Source organism: Mustelus asterias, chromosome 10 (assembly GCF_964213995.1).
Source record: "Mustelus asterias chromosome 10, sMusAst1.hap1.1, whole genome shotgun sequence".
In the NCBI taxonomy this organism is placed as follows: Eukaryota; Metazoa; Chordata; class Chondrichthyes; order Carcharhiniformes; family Triakidae; genus Mustelus; species Mustelus asterias.
The window spans coordinates 91,218,059-91,233,199 of record NC_135810.1 but is presented as its reverse complement, the minus strand read 5'-3'; the positions used below and the strand labels follow the sequence as shown (position 1 = coordinate 91,233,199).

Here is a 15,141-nt window from a genome sequence, read left to right as displayed (position 1 = left end):
GCTTCCAAAGGCACAAATACATTGTATTGGTATTTGAATCCTAGTTTGGTTCCTTTACTGTCCAGCACACACACAGACACACACACACACATATATATAACAATTTGCCGTGCTTTATAATGAGATTTTTCTAAGGGTGTGAAGTGTTCAGGCCAACTTGATCCTGAATCCAGTTATTTGCTCTCTCTCTCTCTCTAATATAGTTTAAAATGGATACTTAATAGATCCGTGATGTAATCTGTAAGTGGACAAATCTGCCGCCTTTTGAACCTTGTGTGACTGGACCTCTTCCACGATCCCTGTCTGAGTCATTCCTGCAGAACCAGTTAACCTTCCGAAGCTGCTTTTTAAAAAAGTTTCTGAATGTGATTAATGATTTTGGTATCAGGAGCATTGAGGTTAAAGTGCGGAAAGTTGGGATAGAGGGAGAAAGCTTCTCAAACAATACTTGGTTGAATATGCAGCCCTTGATCGGGTCGCTCCTGTCTCCTTATCTTTTTAAATGCAAATCTTTGGCAGGACGAATTAGTTGACGTCACCTGCCTTTAGTTTGCCATTACTAATAGAAGCTTGTAAACAATCGTTAATCATGTGGGACACGGGCGGATCGTCCTGATCGCCTTTGGAGAGACACTGCTCAAGGCAAACCAGGAAAAAGAAGGTCCCCCAAAGTAATACTCTGGATCTTTCCAAAGCAGCATGCCGATTGCGCCCTGCCGCCAACATGTACGTGAGCTATCTTTTGGATAAAGACATGAACATGTACTCAGGATCCGTCCGGCACTCTGGCATCAACCTGGGCGCTCAGAATTTCGTCAGCGCGCCACAGTACCCGGACTATGCTGGTTATCATGTACCAGGGGTGAATTTGGACAACCACCCGCAAGCTTCAGGATCCTGGCCCTCTCCTTATGGCCCTTCCCGGGAGGACTGGGGTGCTTACGCGGCACCTCCAAACACGGTGCACGCCATCAACTCTTCACCGGGGACACTGTCTTACAACCCTACAGATTATAACTCGGTCCAGGCCCCGGGCTCAGCTGCTGCCATACAACCTTTAAACAATAACCTTTTGGAACAGCATTCTCCCAACAGCCAAAGGCGCAACCCTTACCAGTGGATGAGGAAACCAGGGCAGCAGCTATCAGCTACGGGTAAGATTGTGTATCCTAAAACTCCCCAAGCTGAGCGTGATAAAGGGAGTGCTGCCAAGTGCTCCCTTCTCATTTTACTACCACAGTCGCCTCAGCTCTCCCCGTAGCATAAACCATGCAAAAAGCGTGGCTTACGTGCATTTCTGCTGTGAAGGTTCATTTGCAGTTGGTGTTAAAAGTTAGCTGCCAACCTAAACTGCCCATTGCTTCCTTGTAGGGAATAGCCCAGCCCTTAAATTAAAACCCATGACAAATTTGCTCCAGAATTGTAATCATATTGCATTTAATTTTCTATATACCACATATGAAGAATAATGATCTGATTATTTGTATTGTGCGAGGGGAAGGAAATCCGAGATAATAAAATGTGTTTGTAACAAGCCCTCTGCCGCAAACCCAACCACATCTGGGGATATTGATCGCATTTTATTTTTTTACGGATAGGATATAAACTCGAATTCTCCGCACCGGAGTCAGTGTAAACAAATATTCCTGACGCTGGGTTTCATGAAAATCAGACCAATACAGTAAAATAATTTAATCTTCAAACCCAGTAAGACTACAGAAGCAGCCCCCTGTTAAAGATTCTTTGCATAATAAACAGCGTTTTAAAAAAAACACAAGCTTTCTTACCTTTAAGGGTTTAGCCATCAGAACCGCAAATAGGATCCTGATGTCGGCAGCCAATGTACCAACAATATGCACCAATCATCTATTTATAGTATGTATCATTCGCTGTCAAACTGTCAGGAAAATTCCGCATAAATACTAATAAATGAGGAGGTGATACCTTGTTAGAATGCTTTCCATAATGATGTCTGAAAGAGCAGTTCCATGTGTGCATTGTGCTACAAGGTTAGCAGCATTTATTATCGTTCTCATGTGGACACTGGTTGTAACAGGCCAATATAATAGCATCATTATTAATGTATAAATGAATGATAGTAAATTTGTAACGCAGTTCTGTGGCTGCCATTCCTTCTGCCTTCTTTCACCTTGACTTATACATTAGCAATCCTGATAAGAGATTTAAAATGTGGAGACATGCTTTAATTGCAATAATTCCAAACCCTGTTATCGACATTCGAAGATTTTATAACCAATTTCGGCCATATAAATCACTGAAGAGTGTCGTCTGACAATTGTTTCTGTGTCATTAAGCAAATACTTTTATTAGTACCCGCTATTTTCCGAGCATTAAACAACTGTATAATTTTATGAATGGCCGGCCTGAACACTGGTTACCACTTGCGTGGTGTACTGTAACTTAGAATGGGTTCTGCATTCCCTCAGCTCCATCCAGAACACCCCTCGCTCACCGAGAATTAACATCAACTTTCACAAAATTATTTCCAAGGCACTCCCTGATACAACATAGCTTCACTTATCCAAGTTCGTGTGCCAACATTAAAGTGATGGTTTCGCTCTTGTTAACTCCCCAACCAGTATTCCAATATAACACGCTATTCTAGTTTGCAGGAGGAGACTTGATTAGGATTTAACAGCGTTGATGTAACCTCTAGATTCAGAGAAAGCAAAAAAAAATTGCTATGACTATATTTCACAAAACTAGCTGTTTTCTGAAATCTACTTTTGACGGTTAGAAGTGAAACCTCGGAGGCCTGTTTCAACTATGAAGAATTTGCACCTTCAATGCGATGCAATGTCCCTCAACCTCGGTTGGCAGCGTGGGAGAGTAAGATGTCGGTTCAGCTCTTGGAATGGGTCAGATGCAAATACTCAAATGGTAAAGAGACTGCACGACCAGGCGCCGTTCTTAGTTGTGATGCAGATTTATTTTAGCCTGAAGACCTGCATGGAGCCCAACTCTCTTTAATTTATTTATGTCGTTTCCCTTTCTTCAAACTACAGGCTGATGGTTGATCTCTTATGTGTCAGGACCTTTCAACGTTGAGTGCTTTGATATACACCTTACTCTGCCAGTTCCAGCCCATTGTTCCGACCAGCTCCCGGAAAAGGGTGGCGAGTTTCGCAGCAAATAAAGAATTTTGACATTTCTGCATGATCCCATTCAGTTCCCAGGCCATCACAGAACAATAAATGTTACTCATTCCGACTAACGAAGTGTTATCTGTGACATGCATTTATGTCAATGGGCTCCAACCACCTCCCCCCAATATCTGTGAAATTATGATCCAAATTCAGTTCAATTCAATTTCACTTTATTGTCCATAGAGAAATTTATTTCGGATACTTCACTCGCTCGTTGAAAAATTCCATATGCATGAATAATAATAAATAAAATTAGCCAAATTGCAGAGGTCTAACTTTAATTAAAATGTATTCAAGACTATTCCAATGCATTAAAATAATTGGGTTAATGAGTCCCTCCATGAGTACACATCCTCATCCATACATTAAACCCCCGTTCATCACGTGACCGTTAATTTTCCAGTATATGTTAGTATTCTAAATTCAGAATAATAGCGGGGAAAAGAGACACCGCTCACAACTACAAAATAGAAACTGCAACAGTTTGGATTGCAAAAGTAATAGTCTTCAATTCTGAGTAAAATAAAAGTCGAAGTCTAAAAGTGAGGTTCCTTTTTACCCTAAAAATGTATTGAGAACTTGGAATTTGTTCAAACTCGAAACTATGTCTTTTTAAAAGTATGTTTTTATTTTACTTTTGTTAAGTTTATACAGAATTAAGTTTTTGGTAAAACGGGTAGAAAAGTATAATGACCCAAGCCGTCCCCAGTGTGTTCTCTGACCCTTCCATTCAGGAACCAGGGATTATTTGTGTAATTCGTGCTGTCCGAGATAAGCCATGTGTTTTTAAATGATTAATGTGTCTTTTTAAAAGTACATTTGTCAGATCAATTTTTTTCGCATTCTGAAAATGCCTGTTCGCGCCGCCCCCGCCCCAATACCCAATCTTGATCTTTGAAGCAGGTTCCCCATTGAAATTCTTCAGCATTCTTTTAGGAATGGGGTTTTAAATGTAAATGTGCCGAGGCCTGTGATGAAAGCCTTTTGCCGCCATTTGTTCAAGAGTGGTGATTCAAACAGAATGGGTTTGTTATTCCATCACTGAAAAATTCCCTTTGATAAGATCGCCTTGTACTGCATTGTTTGAGCCGTGTTCCCCTTTAAACAGCTGTATACAGATTCCCCACATCAGACATGTTTCCTTGCGGGGTGCTTTTGTTGTGGTTTGCAGTGAATTACCTGAACAAAGTTAGCCTGCCGGCATTGAACATCTAACCACAGGCGAAAAAAAAGACAGAGCGAGTGATGCCTGATTCCAGTCACTAGCGAAAATAAATAAACCGGCGTAATTATTAAATCCGGGTTTAAATCCACCAGTATAACAACTTGCCTCTATGCAGTATTTTTAAACACTTCCAGCCTTACACATAAACACACCTGCTTGTCTTGTACTGGGATTGCCAATGGGAAGATTCGATGTTAGGAACCTTGCTCAGGTCTTGGGAAGGGAGGTGAGGTGTCTCATTTTCACCTGCTTTTTGTTTTGCAGAAGGTGAACATTCCCCGAGAGCTCAAACGCCTCATTTGCCGCCGAGATTTTAGTTTTGCGGGTTATCTTAATGTTTAGATTAACTGCTCTTTACTTCTTTGAACATCCTTGACTTGTCCATTTTACCAAAATGCACACGAACTGCGCCACAAAATGACACCCCCCTCCCCCACACACACATACACAACCCGCTGTGAAAGCAGTGAACTAGATTATTGACCAGCCTTGGCATTCGTTTCCTTGGCTGTGGGTTGATCAGTTATTTCGATTAGCTCTTGTTGTTACTATAATCAAGCCCTGGCTTTGACCTAAACCAGTCACAATATACACACGGGATTAATATGTCCCCTTACATTTTTCATTATTGATTAACGCAAGCAGTTTCGGCTATGAAATCTCAATCTGAAGTTTGGCCTTGTGTGGTGTTCCACTTTGGCTGTTGGTTAATGAATAAAACTATCAAAATCGGATAGTCACTTGTGAAATGCATCAATCTGAGTTACTTCAAATACTTCGAAGAAGCAAATTTTTAAAAAAAAACTTAGGGCAATGTCTTTCCAATCTTGCCTCAGAACCTTTATTCATCTCGACTCACATTGCCAGGCTTTCTCCGCCTGTGTGGTATCCTTTATTGTGAATAAGAACATACCATGTCAGAGGTGCCAAATAAGTAACAGGATAAGTCCGACCCGGAAGATGCACTTGGTGGGACAAGGGGCAAATTTCCATCTCTAACCAGAAACTGCCCTGCTTTGAGGGAATGGAACACCGAGTTTGCCAGAACATGAGGCGGGTGCCATTTGTCATGCAATGACTTCACTAATCTGTGCATTTTTCGAAGGATCATTTGATCGGGGACAAAATATGATGCAGGAGTACAGGGCAATTTCAGATAGAAATATTAAAGATGCTGGATGGTTGAGAATAGAATTGGATAATGAAGCATTAGGGGATAGGAAAAAATATATAATTTAAGCTGTACAATAAAACCAGACAGATACATCTCGAATATGGTTTGCCCCCTGGGAATCGGCAACTTGATTGCACTCTGTAGGTTAAGCGAGGCGGCGCCTGTATTTTGTGCCCTGCTTATGCGTTTGGGATCAGCTATCGACTGACCTCGTGTAACCTTTTAATCTAATTTGCAAGGACGTATTTTTGTGTTATGTTTTTGAGCCTTTCAAATTAATCGCCTTTATGTACAGCAACTCAGAAAATAAATACATATCAGCCTATATGTTGGCCGGTGTATATTGCTAAGAACAGGGAAACAGTATTTCGGAAGGTCTTCATGAAGCTATCAATAGCTGTCGGAAACTGTTTTCGGATGAGCTCCGCAACAAGTCAACATGAGAAACCAAATCACTGCACGTTCAATAATATTTATCAGATACTTAACTACCTAATTAACTGCAATGGGTATTCCATTTCAGACCTCGAGAAAGGTTCAATTGTTTCCCCAATCCCAGAGAATCGACATCACAATAATACAAAATGTATTTAGCGTTTATTACATGGGCTTCTACTCCTTTTATCTCGTAGATAAAACCAGAACAAAGGACAAATATCGGGTGGTGTACACAGATCACCAGAGGCTTGAGTTGGAGAAAGAGTTTCATTACAGCCGCTATATCACTATCCGGCGCAAAGCGGAGCTGGCAGCTAATCTGGGGCTGTCTGAGAGACAGGTCAGTCACAGAGTGGAAACCGCGCCCTTCACCAGAGCGGCCACTTAGTCGCGTTCACAGCATATTCAGAGTGCCTTGCATATTTTACCGTGACAATAATATCTAAACCCACTTCTTTTTCCACTTCTGATCGAGAGGATGGGTGAATTCGTAAAACCGCAGAACAGTTTAAAAATTATCTTTGAAAACTCTTCTATACCAATCTGGTGATAAACGTGTAGGAATAATCTGATTGGGTGCGTTCAGCCACTATAATTTCACTGCATAAACCTTGAAGTGTGATTTTCTTTAACAGGGGGCAGTTTAACGATGTCCTTTCAAACTTTGACTCAGAGCAATAGGGAGTAGACCTCTAAAAGTTTCATCTATATCGGGGCAGCCAGTATTTGTAATTTCACAAATACGGGAGATCAACAATAAAAATGATTCGAAACTGCCTTTCATCATAGATAATGTAGAACACATGATCAGCAAATTCGATGGGTTTTAATTTGCCGTTGTGATTTCACGAGCAGTAACTTTTTAAAAAATGTCCATTTAAAGCACAGTGGTTAGCACTGGTGCCTCACAGCGTCAGAGACCCAGGTTCAATTCCGGCTTGAGTGACTGTGTGGAGTTTGCAAGTTCTCCCCATGTCTGGGTGGGTTGCCTCCGGGTTTTCCGGTTTCCTCTCACCGTTCAAAGATGTGCGGGTTAGGTTGATTGGCCATGGTAAATTGCCCCTTCGTATCAGGAGGGTTAGCAGGGTAAATACGTGGGGTTACGGGGATAGGGCCTGGGTGGGATTGTTGTCGGTGCAGGCTCGATGGGCCGAATGGTCCCCCTCTGCACTGTAGGGATTCTATGATTCTAGTCAACTGAAAATTAATTCCGCTGTGTCACTAGTCAAATCTAACTTGGTGTCAGGGAACAGCTGGGCCACATTACCAATTGAAACACAGTCCATAACAAAATATTAATCCATCGCCCATCCAATTCCAGCGAGTTGCATCAACTGATGAAATTATATTATTAGATATCACATTTGTAACAGTGATACGTGCATCTCCAGTGGTGTTTTTGACACCACTTGGCTTCTATCAAACTGCCTGGTTCGTTAAGAGCGCAGCAAAAACTCGCGGTGTCCCTTCTTATGCAATAACGTCACTGATCGGAGGCAAAATCTGCTGTCGACGTGTAGGGCAATTTTAAATACAGGTATTAGAAACCACGTGCTAAAGATAATTTTATGTGCAGCTTTCTATGGGCGAGTAAAAATAAAGACCGATTTAAATGAAGACTTATTCTTTGCTGTTATTCGATTGTTAGGTCGAAAGCTAAAGTCATAACAAGCCACCCAAGCATCAGAAATTATCATTTGCATACACTTAATTAACAATGCTCTTCAGATTATGAACATTTATTTAGTTGGTATTTCTTTGTAATTTATGTAGTCTGAATACACTAATTCCTGCGTGTACGCAAACCGGGTTTGCAGCATTATACTGACGTATTTTTCATATGATATCTCAGGTAAAGATCTGGTTCCAGAACAGAAGAGCAAAAGAGCGAAAACTGACGAAAAAGAAGTTGCAGCAACAGCAGCAGTCTCAGCAAGGGCCAGGCCAGCTCAGCCCAGTCCCTCCCGGGTCAGCCGCTTCTCTATCGGTTCCTAACGGCGGAGTGCTGGCTGCCGGCGGAGGGGTCCTACCTGGTACCGTCTCTCAATGAACACCCCTCAGACTTTCGGATACAGAAAGAGGCAGGGGCTGGGTATGTATGTGTGTGTCTGTGGGTGGGGGACAAGAAATGTAAACCGCCACCTCTTCAAGCGCGGAGCTCCAGATCCGCCAGTGCCCGAGAAGACTTTTTACAGCACTCCAGGGATATACACTATGGAAACATTGGACTTTTTATATCTGACAACGTTTGGACATTATATTCCAGACTTCCCGCAAGCAGCCATGAGATTCTGAAGATTTGCCACGGGTATACCGACAATGTGAACCGATTGTAACTTGGATATTTTCCCCTGTGTGTTTCAGGCTATAAAACTGAGAAATGTTTAGTTTAATATAGTTGTCAACTGTGGGGTTATTGACCCAGAGAAACACTATCAGTTGCATTTCGGCATTTCAAATGTGAATCTCTTTCCTCCCCAGAAATGCTCCCGGATTGGATTGTCCTTGATGCAATTCTTTTCAGCTTTGGATGTATATAAGTTTCATATTTTCCTTTTCAAATACACTTTTGTAAATCTGAGATGTTAGTGGTACACAGATTAGTTTATCGCGATGTAGATTTTAAATATCAGAATTTGATTTATTTTACGAGATGTTGGGAAGTTAATTGTAATGTTGCAGTACTGTTTTATGGGCGCGGTGGGGCGGGGGGGGGGTCACATTCTTGTTGCTGTGATGGCTCTAGGGTATTGATGTAGTAAATCATCCGTTTTGGTCGCATTTGGAAAGAGAGAAAAGCACTTTCACAGAAGTTAATGGATTAGTTTTACAGTAGTGAGCTCACCCACAATTGCTTAACGATCCGCTAATGCTTCATCGGCACTGCATAAGAACGTCCATAATGTTGAACCTTTTCTTTGTTGAAAATTGCAGTTATAATGCCCTGGCAATAACTGTGTGTGTATAGAGTGTGGGGAGCTTTCTACAAGTTGCCATACTATTTGGCAGTATTACACTCCAATCTTAATTCTCATTGAATATGAAAGATGAACGGGTACGCCTATGTTATAAATACAAAAACAGTTCCTTTTCCCAACAACCTGCAAGTTTGCATTTAACTTGTATTTCTATTGTTTCATAATAAATTAACAATACAGATTTAGAGAATTTAATACAAACTGATACTCAGTCTATTTAACCTTTCTGCCGATTGGTATGAGTGGGTCAGCTGATTGTTGGCAAGGGGAGAATAGGTCACACTATCACTTTGTCCATTGTACTGGAAAACGTACTTTGATACTTCCTACTTGTTATCGAATAAATAGAGCTAGATAATTGATCTTATTGCCGATGAGTTGACTGGCGTTGCTATGCGTTGCTGTGAAACGGCAGACCATAAACTGTGTTTGGTGGCAAAGCTGAGCGGGAGGGGTGTTTGTACAATGGTTAGAGGGCAAAAGTCAGCATTGTTCTGCTGGGGAAGATTAAAAGTTTGCAATTGAGTCGGGCAACAAAACGTGCGCCGGTGAAACTCGTGTCTCTCCACTTGGAAAGGCAACAGTGCGAAATATAAAGCGACACACAACTCTTCATCAAGGCCGTTCACCATATTGAGTAATGAGGCGCTTACATATTAATTCAGGAGAAATAAAATGGCAACATTTAATTGTGGCTTGTAAAACCGATGAAAGTGATACTGTGCCTGTGCGATGCTGGCGTATAAATATATAAACATACATATAAATTGCCCCTTGGTGTCCCAAGATGTGTAGGTTAGATGGATGAGCCATGGGAAATGTGTGGGTTATGGGGATAGGGCCTGGGCCAGGTATTCTGTCAGAGAGTCAGTGCAGACTCGATGGGCCGAATGGCCTCTTCTGCATTGTAGGAATTCTATGATTCTATGAAGACCAGTCAGCACATTTGAAAAAAAACAGTGAAAAGTTTTATCCAAAAGTACCTAATTCTAAGCAAATCGGTTTTCTCGAAAACTAATTGTTTCTATTTATCAAATGAGCCTGAAAAATCTTGGAATATTTCAGAAATTTTCAAACAAAATCAGTTGATGCATCTTTCTGTGGAAGAAAAGTGCATTTCATCCACCCCTTTAATAATCTATTCAATGTTTATGTGGCATTGTGATCTACATCAGGATTGCAGTCAAATAGTCAAGGCTCTTCACCAACTTTACACTTGCCTCCCCTCCAACCAAAGCATCAGCTTTAAGGTCCGTACACATCCCAACCGCACCCCCAATTTAACTTCACACTGATTTAAGAAAAGATTAATACTGTTCGATGAAATTAATGAATTTTTACATCCTGACATTAAACTAATGAACTATGTTGCGCTATACTGTCACAACAGGGACATAAGTACAGCGATGGGAAGAGCTATATCAGTTCACATTGCAAGTTCAGTTAGATAAAGGCAAAATACTGCGGATGCTGGAATCTGAAACAAAAACAGAAAATGCTGGAGAAACTCAGCTGGTCTGAGTGGAGCCACCCTCAGTATAAATCTTGTCTGATTTTCTTTGCCTTCAGCTCTGAGGGTCATCCAGACTCGGAACGTTGGCTCCATTCTGTCTCCACAGATGCTGTCAGACCCTGTTGAGTTTCTCAAGCATTTTCTGTTTTTGTTCCAAGTTCAGTGTTGGCGTACCAAAAGAGAAAATGCTGGAAAATCTCAGCAGGTCTGGCAGCATCTATAAGGAGAGAAAAGAGCTGACGTTTGGAGTCCAGGTGACCCTTTGTCAGTGTTGGCCTTTGCGTCTTGACTCAGCCGCAACGCGGCGTGTGAACCTCTGGTAGGAGGGAGTTTGACAATCCTTCAGTATTTTACCGAACAGAATGGCTTGACATCTTGGTGGTGCTAAAGTCTGAGTTAACAATGTGTTTTCTGCCTCGATGCCTCAGGCCCTGCCTCAAACTATTGAACACTCGTAATACATTTTAAACTGGCCGACAGGTTGGCCGTGAGAGTAGGACCTTGTCATTTCCAAACACTGACCTCCTGGGATGGCATTCTGAGCCTGAAAATATTCGCACAGACACAGACTTCTCTCCCAGCCAACAGCAGCTGAGGAAGTTCCAGCCAGGCAAAAGAGAAGCGATGTCAGCAGGCTAATTGCATGGCAAAGATCCATAATCCCCCGGTAACTCTAGCAAAATACACCCTTCGGATCCTGTGCTCAGTTTTGGACAACCGACACCAGGAACTGAAAGGGATTCATTTCAGAAGTGGTATAGAACAGAGCAAGAAGGCGGACCCTAAATGTAAAAACGGGAGGGCGAGCTATGCAGGAAAAAACGGAGAAATTACAGTCAGAAGGTAGTCCTGGCAACAAAGAGGATGCATGGGGAATGAATGAAAAAGACATGGCTTTATTTCAAGAGGGCACTTATTTGGAATAATTTGTAAAATAAAGTAATGGCGACAACATATTGGGGTTTGAAATATAATTGATGCAAGGAAAAATGACCTAAATATTGACATAGTTCACACAGACATTGCCCCCCAATTGCTAGTAACGTTTTGTAATTAAAACAGCAGCTACTCCAACCCACAGGCATGAGGCGAGCATTGGGCTGCTAATTGGTGATAGCATTCATGCAGGCCAATGTCAGGCAATCATCCCAAGGAGAACAGATCTTAAACACTTCTCCCTGACACTCAGTGGTGTTACCATCACCGAATCGCCCACCTCAACACCCGAAAGGTCACCATTGGCCAGAAACGTCACCTAAATATGGCTAGAAGTTCGGGTCAGAGGCCGGATATTCTTTGGAATCTGATTCTTCTCCTGTCTCCCCAAAGCCTGTCCACATCTAAAAGGCGCAAGTCAGGAGTGTAATTAAGTACCCTCCACTTGCCTGGATGAGTGCAGCTCCAACAGCACTCGAGAAGCTCAACACCATCTAGAGCAAATCAACTCGTTTTATTGGCACCCCATCCACTACCTTCAACATTTCCTCTCTCCAACACCGGCACAGAGTGCCCTCAGTGTGTGCCAGATACAAAATGCAGCAATTTGCCATTGTTTCTTTGACAGCATCTTATGAACTCGGCCTCTACCGCTTAAACAAACAAGGGAAACATGCACACGGGAATAACAACAACTGTAGGTTCCCCTCCAGACCATGCACCATCCTGACTTCGATTTTAATTTGGGGTGGCACGGTGGCATAGTGGTTAGCACTGCTGCCTCACAGCATTAAGGAGCCGGGTTCAATTCCGGCCTTGGGTCATTGTGTGGAATTTGCACGTTCGCCCCGTGTCTGCGTGGGTTGCTCCGGTTTCCTCCCACAGTCCAAAGATGTATGGGTTAAGTGGATTGGCAATGCTAAATTGCCACTTCGTGTCAGGGGGATTAGGAGGGTAAATGTGTGGGGTTGCGGGAATAGGGCCTGGGTGGGATTGTGATCGGTACAGACTTGATGGGCTGAATGGCCTCCTGTACTGTAGGGATTATATATGATTCCTCCTTCATTCCTCCTTGACATCGTTGTGGGCATACATACAACCCATGGACTACAGTGATCCAAAAAAAAGCAGCTCGCTACTATTTTCGCAAGGACAAATGTAGAACTTGCCAGCAATACCTACACGGGATGAATATATATGTACATATATCTGAAATTAAAAAACAGAAAATGATGGAAAAACTCAACAGGTCTGGCAACATCTGTGGAGAGAAATTCGGATCTAAATGATCGTTCTACAGATTCTGGGGAATGTAAGAATACTAGAAGAGAGAGGCTACATGGGGAATGAATGAAAATAAAGAGATGGCTTTACTCAAAAGGTCATTTGTTTGGAATAATTTGCAAAATAAAATAATGGCGACAAAATATTGAGGTTTGAAATTTAATTGATATAAGGAAATTCTGTAGAAGGATCATTTACATCCGAAAAGTTAATTCTGTTTCTCTCCTGCTGAGCTTATCCAGCATTTTCTATATATATGTATATAAATCTTGAGTTGTCTATTAGCAATTTGCAATGCTCTGTAATTTAAATTTTTTGATACTTTAATTCTAATCTAAACATAATGAATTTGCAGCTGGAAAGATGATTCGTTTACATAAAGTCATGTCATGACAGATGCTGGGGCATTTTAGACTATTTGATGTTTGATTCTTCTAGACTATGATATATAAATAACTGACGCTCGGGCAATTGAAGAGGAAGTGAACTGGAGTGCAAACCAGCACAACTGAGATCTGTAAACAAAATTAGATTCCAGTGAGATGAATGAGAGAACAATAAAGACCTCTGAATATGTATTCCCGTCTAACCCGGCACAGGAGAAATTGTTCATTATCCTTTCAAATTGGTTTATGCTACAATCACTTTTAAATCACAACAGGAGTGTACACTCATATCTAATCGCTCCCACACAAATCAGAAAATGCCTTCACGTCACAGAAGGCGCTTCTGACACGGATGGTTGGGAGCATTGGCTAGAGCTCTCAAACTGCTGTAAGCTCTCGGTTATATCAAAATCCGTGTCCTGTTGCTTGCACTATAGCTTTCAGGCTGGCTTTCCTTTGGGCTACTTCCATTCGCATCAACTTGCTTCCGGTAATGGACGAGGTCAGCCAACGCAGTTTTGGGAAATAAATCGCCCAGGGCTCTTTCCGAATAACATCCTCCTTTCTAATGGCGCGGTCCCATTATTTCCAGCTGCTTGGAAGTAAATCTTCCTGGTGACGTTATTTGGACGAAATATGTTATCATTTGCTCAATCTGACATTAAACTGCCCTCTTCGTTGAAGCAAGTTCCATTTAGGAACTCAGTTGCTTATTGCAGGACCACTAAGATCTTAACCAGTTTCCATTTTTTCCATAATTCATTTCAGTGTAGCAGGAATGTCATTCAGATTCATTTGTTAATATGGTGACACTTGAGTGTGAGCTGGCTCATTAAGATTTAAAAGGGAGCAGCCCGATAAGTTATTGCTCTTCCTGTTACACTCATTAATATTGCATTACAGTCAGTGGAGCAAAATTCTCTGTGTACTTTCCTGGGAATAAACATTATTTACAATGCAACTTTAACGGACCATGGGAGATTTCGGGTACAGACGTCGTAATCATTTTTCAAGAATTGATTATTATAAAATAAAGTGTATAAGTATTATAGAATTTACAGTGCAGAAGGAGGCCATTTGGCCCATCGAGCCTGCACAACAGCGATCCCACCTTGGTCCCATCCCTGTAACCCCACATATTAATAGTCCTAATCTCCCTGGCACTAAGGGGCAATTTACCATGGCCAATCAATCTGACATGCACATCTTTAGACTGTGGTAGGGAACAGGAGCACCCGGAGGAAACTCATGCAGACACCGGGAGAATGTGCAAACTCTACACAGCCAGTGACCCAAGTCAGGAATTGAACCCGGGTTCCTGGTGCAGTGAGGCAGTAGTGCTGACCACTGTGCCACTGTGCCGTCCCAAGTATTGAACAACAAAGAAAAAAGAACATAGAACAGTACAACACAGGAAACGGCCCTTCAGCCCACCAAGTCTGTGCCGACACAGATGCCTCTCTAATATTTTCTTGCCTCTATGTGGTCCATATCCCTCTATTCCCTGCCTATTCATGTATCAATCCAGATGTCTTTTGAACGTTGTTGTAGAATCTGTTTCCACCACCTCCTCCGGTAGCGTGTTCCAAGCATTCACCACCTTCTGTGTGAAAAAACTTGCCCCTTACATCTCTTTTAAACTTTCCCCCATTAACTTTCAACCTATGCTCTGAGTAATTGACCCTTCGACCCTGGGAATTGGTTCAGATTGCATTAGGAATGTTTGAAAAGGTCATTTAGTCAACTACTTTGGCGTAGCCCCTCCGTACCTGTGGCATTCTTTTCTGAAACCTCTCTCGCCACCAGTTGTCTCCATCAGTTCTACCCAACAGGTGGCAGTATGGCATCGCTTTTATCTCCCAAGGCAAAGTGGAGCTTTGCTTATTTGTAATTCATATATAATTACTGACAGCAGTCCGCCTAAATATCTGGGGTTGTTTCTTGCCAAACAGTGAGTATGTGTTAAGCAACTCACCAACTTGGGAATTTGGTGTCAGTCGTGGCTCGGTTAGTGCCTTGTCAATCATAAAAACTGTGGGT

The 15,141-nt window shown here is 42.0% G+C and overlaps 1 protein-coding gene across 1 annotated transcript; it reads left to right on the top strand.

Annotated features, from left to right (window-relative positions):
- The first annotated feature begins 589 nt into the window (after positions 1-589).
- LOC144500075 (homeobox protein CDX-2-like) lies at positions 590-9,349 on the top strand. The gene is made up of 3 exons (XM_078222849.1): positions 590-1,154; positions 6,199-6,344; positions 7,857-9,349. Exons 1-3 carry the CDS (start codon positions 725-727, stop codon positions 8,052-8,054), a joined length of 774 nt encoding a protein of 257 aa, XP_078078975.1. The 5' UTR covers positions 590-724; the 3' UTR covers positions 8,055-9,349.
- The last annotated feature ends 5,792 nt before the right edge of the window (positions 9,350-15,141 follow it).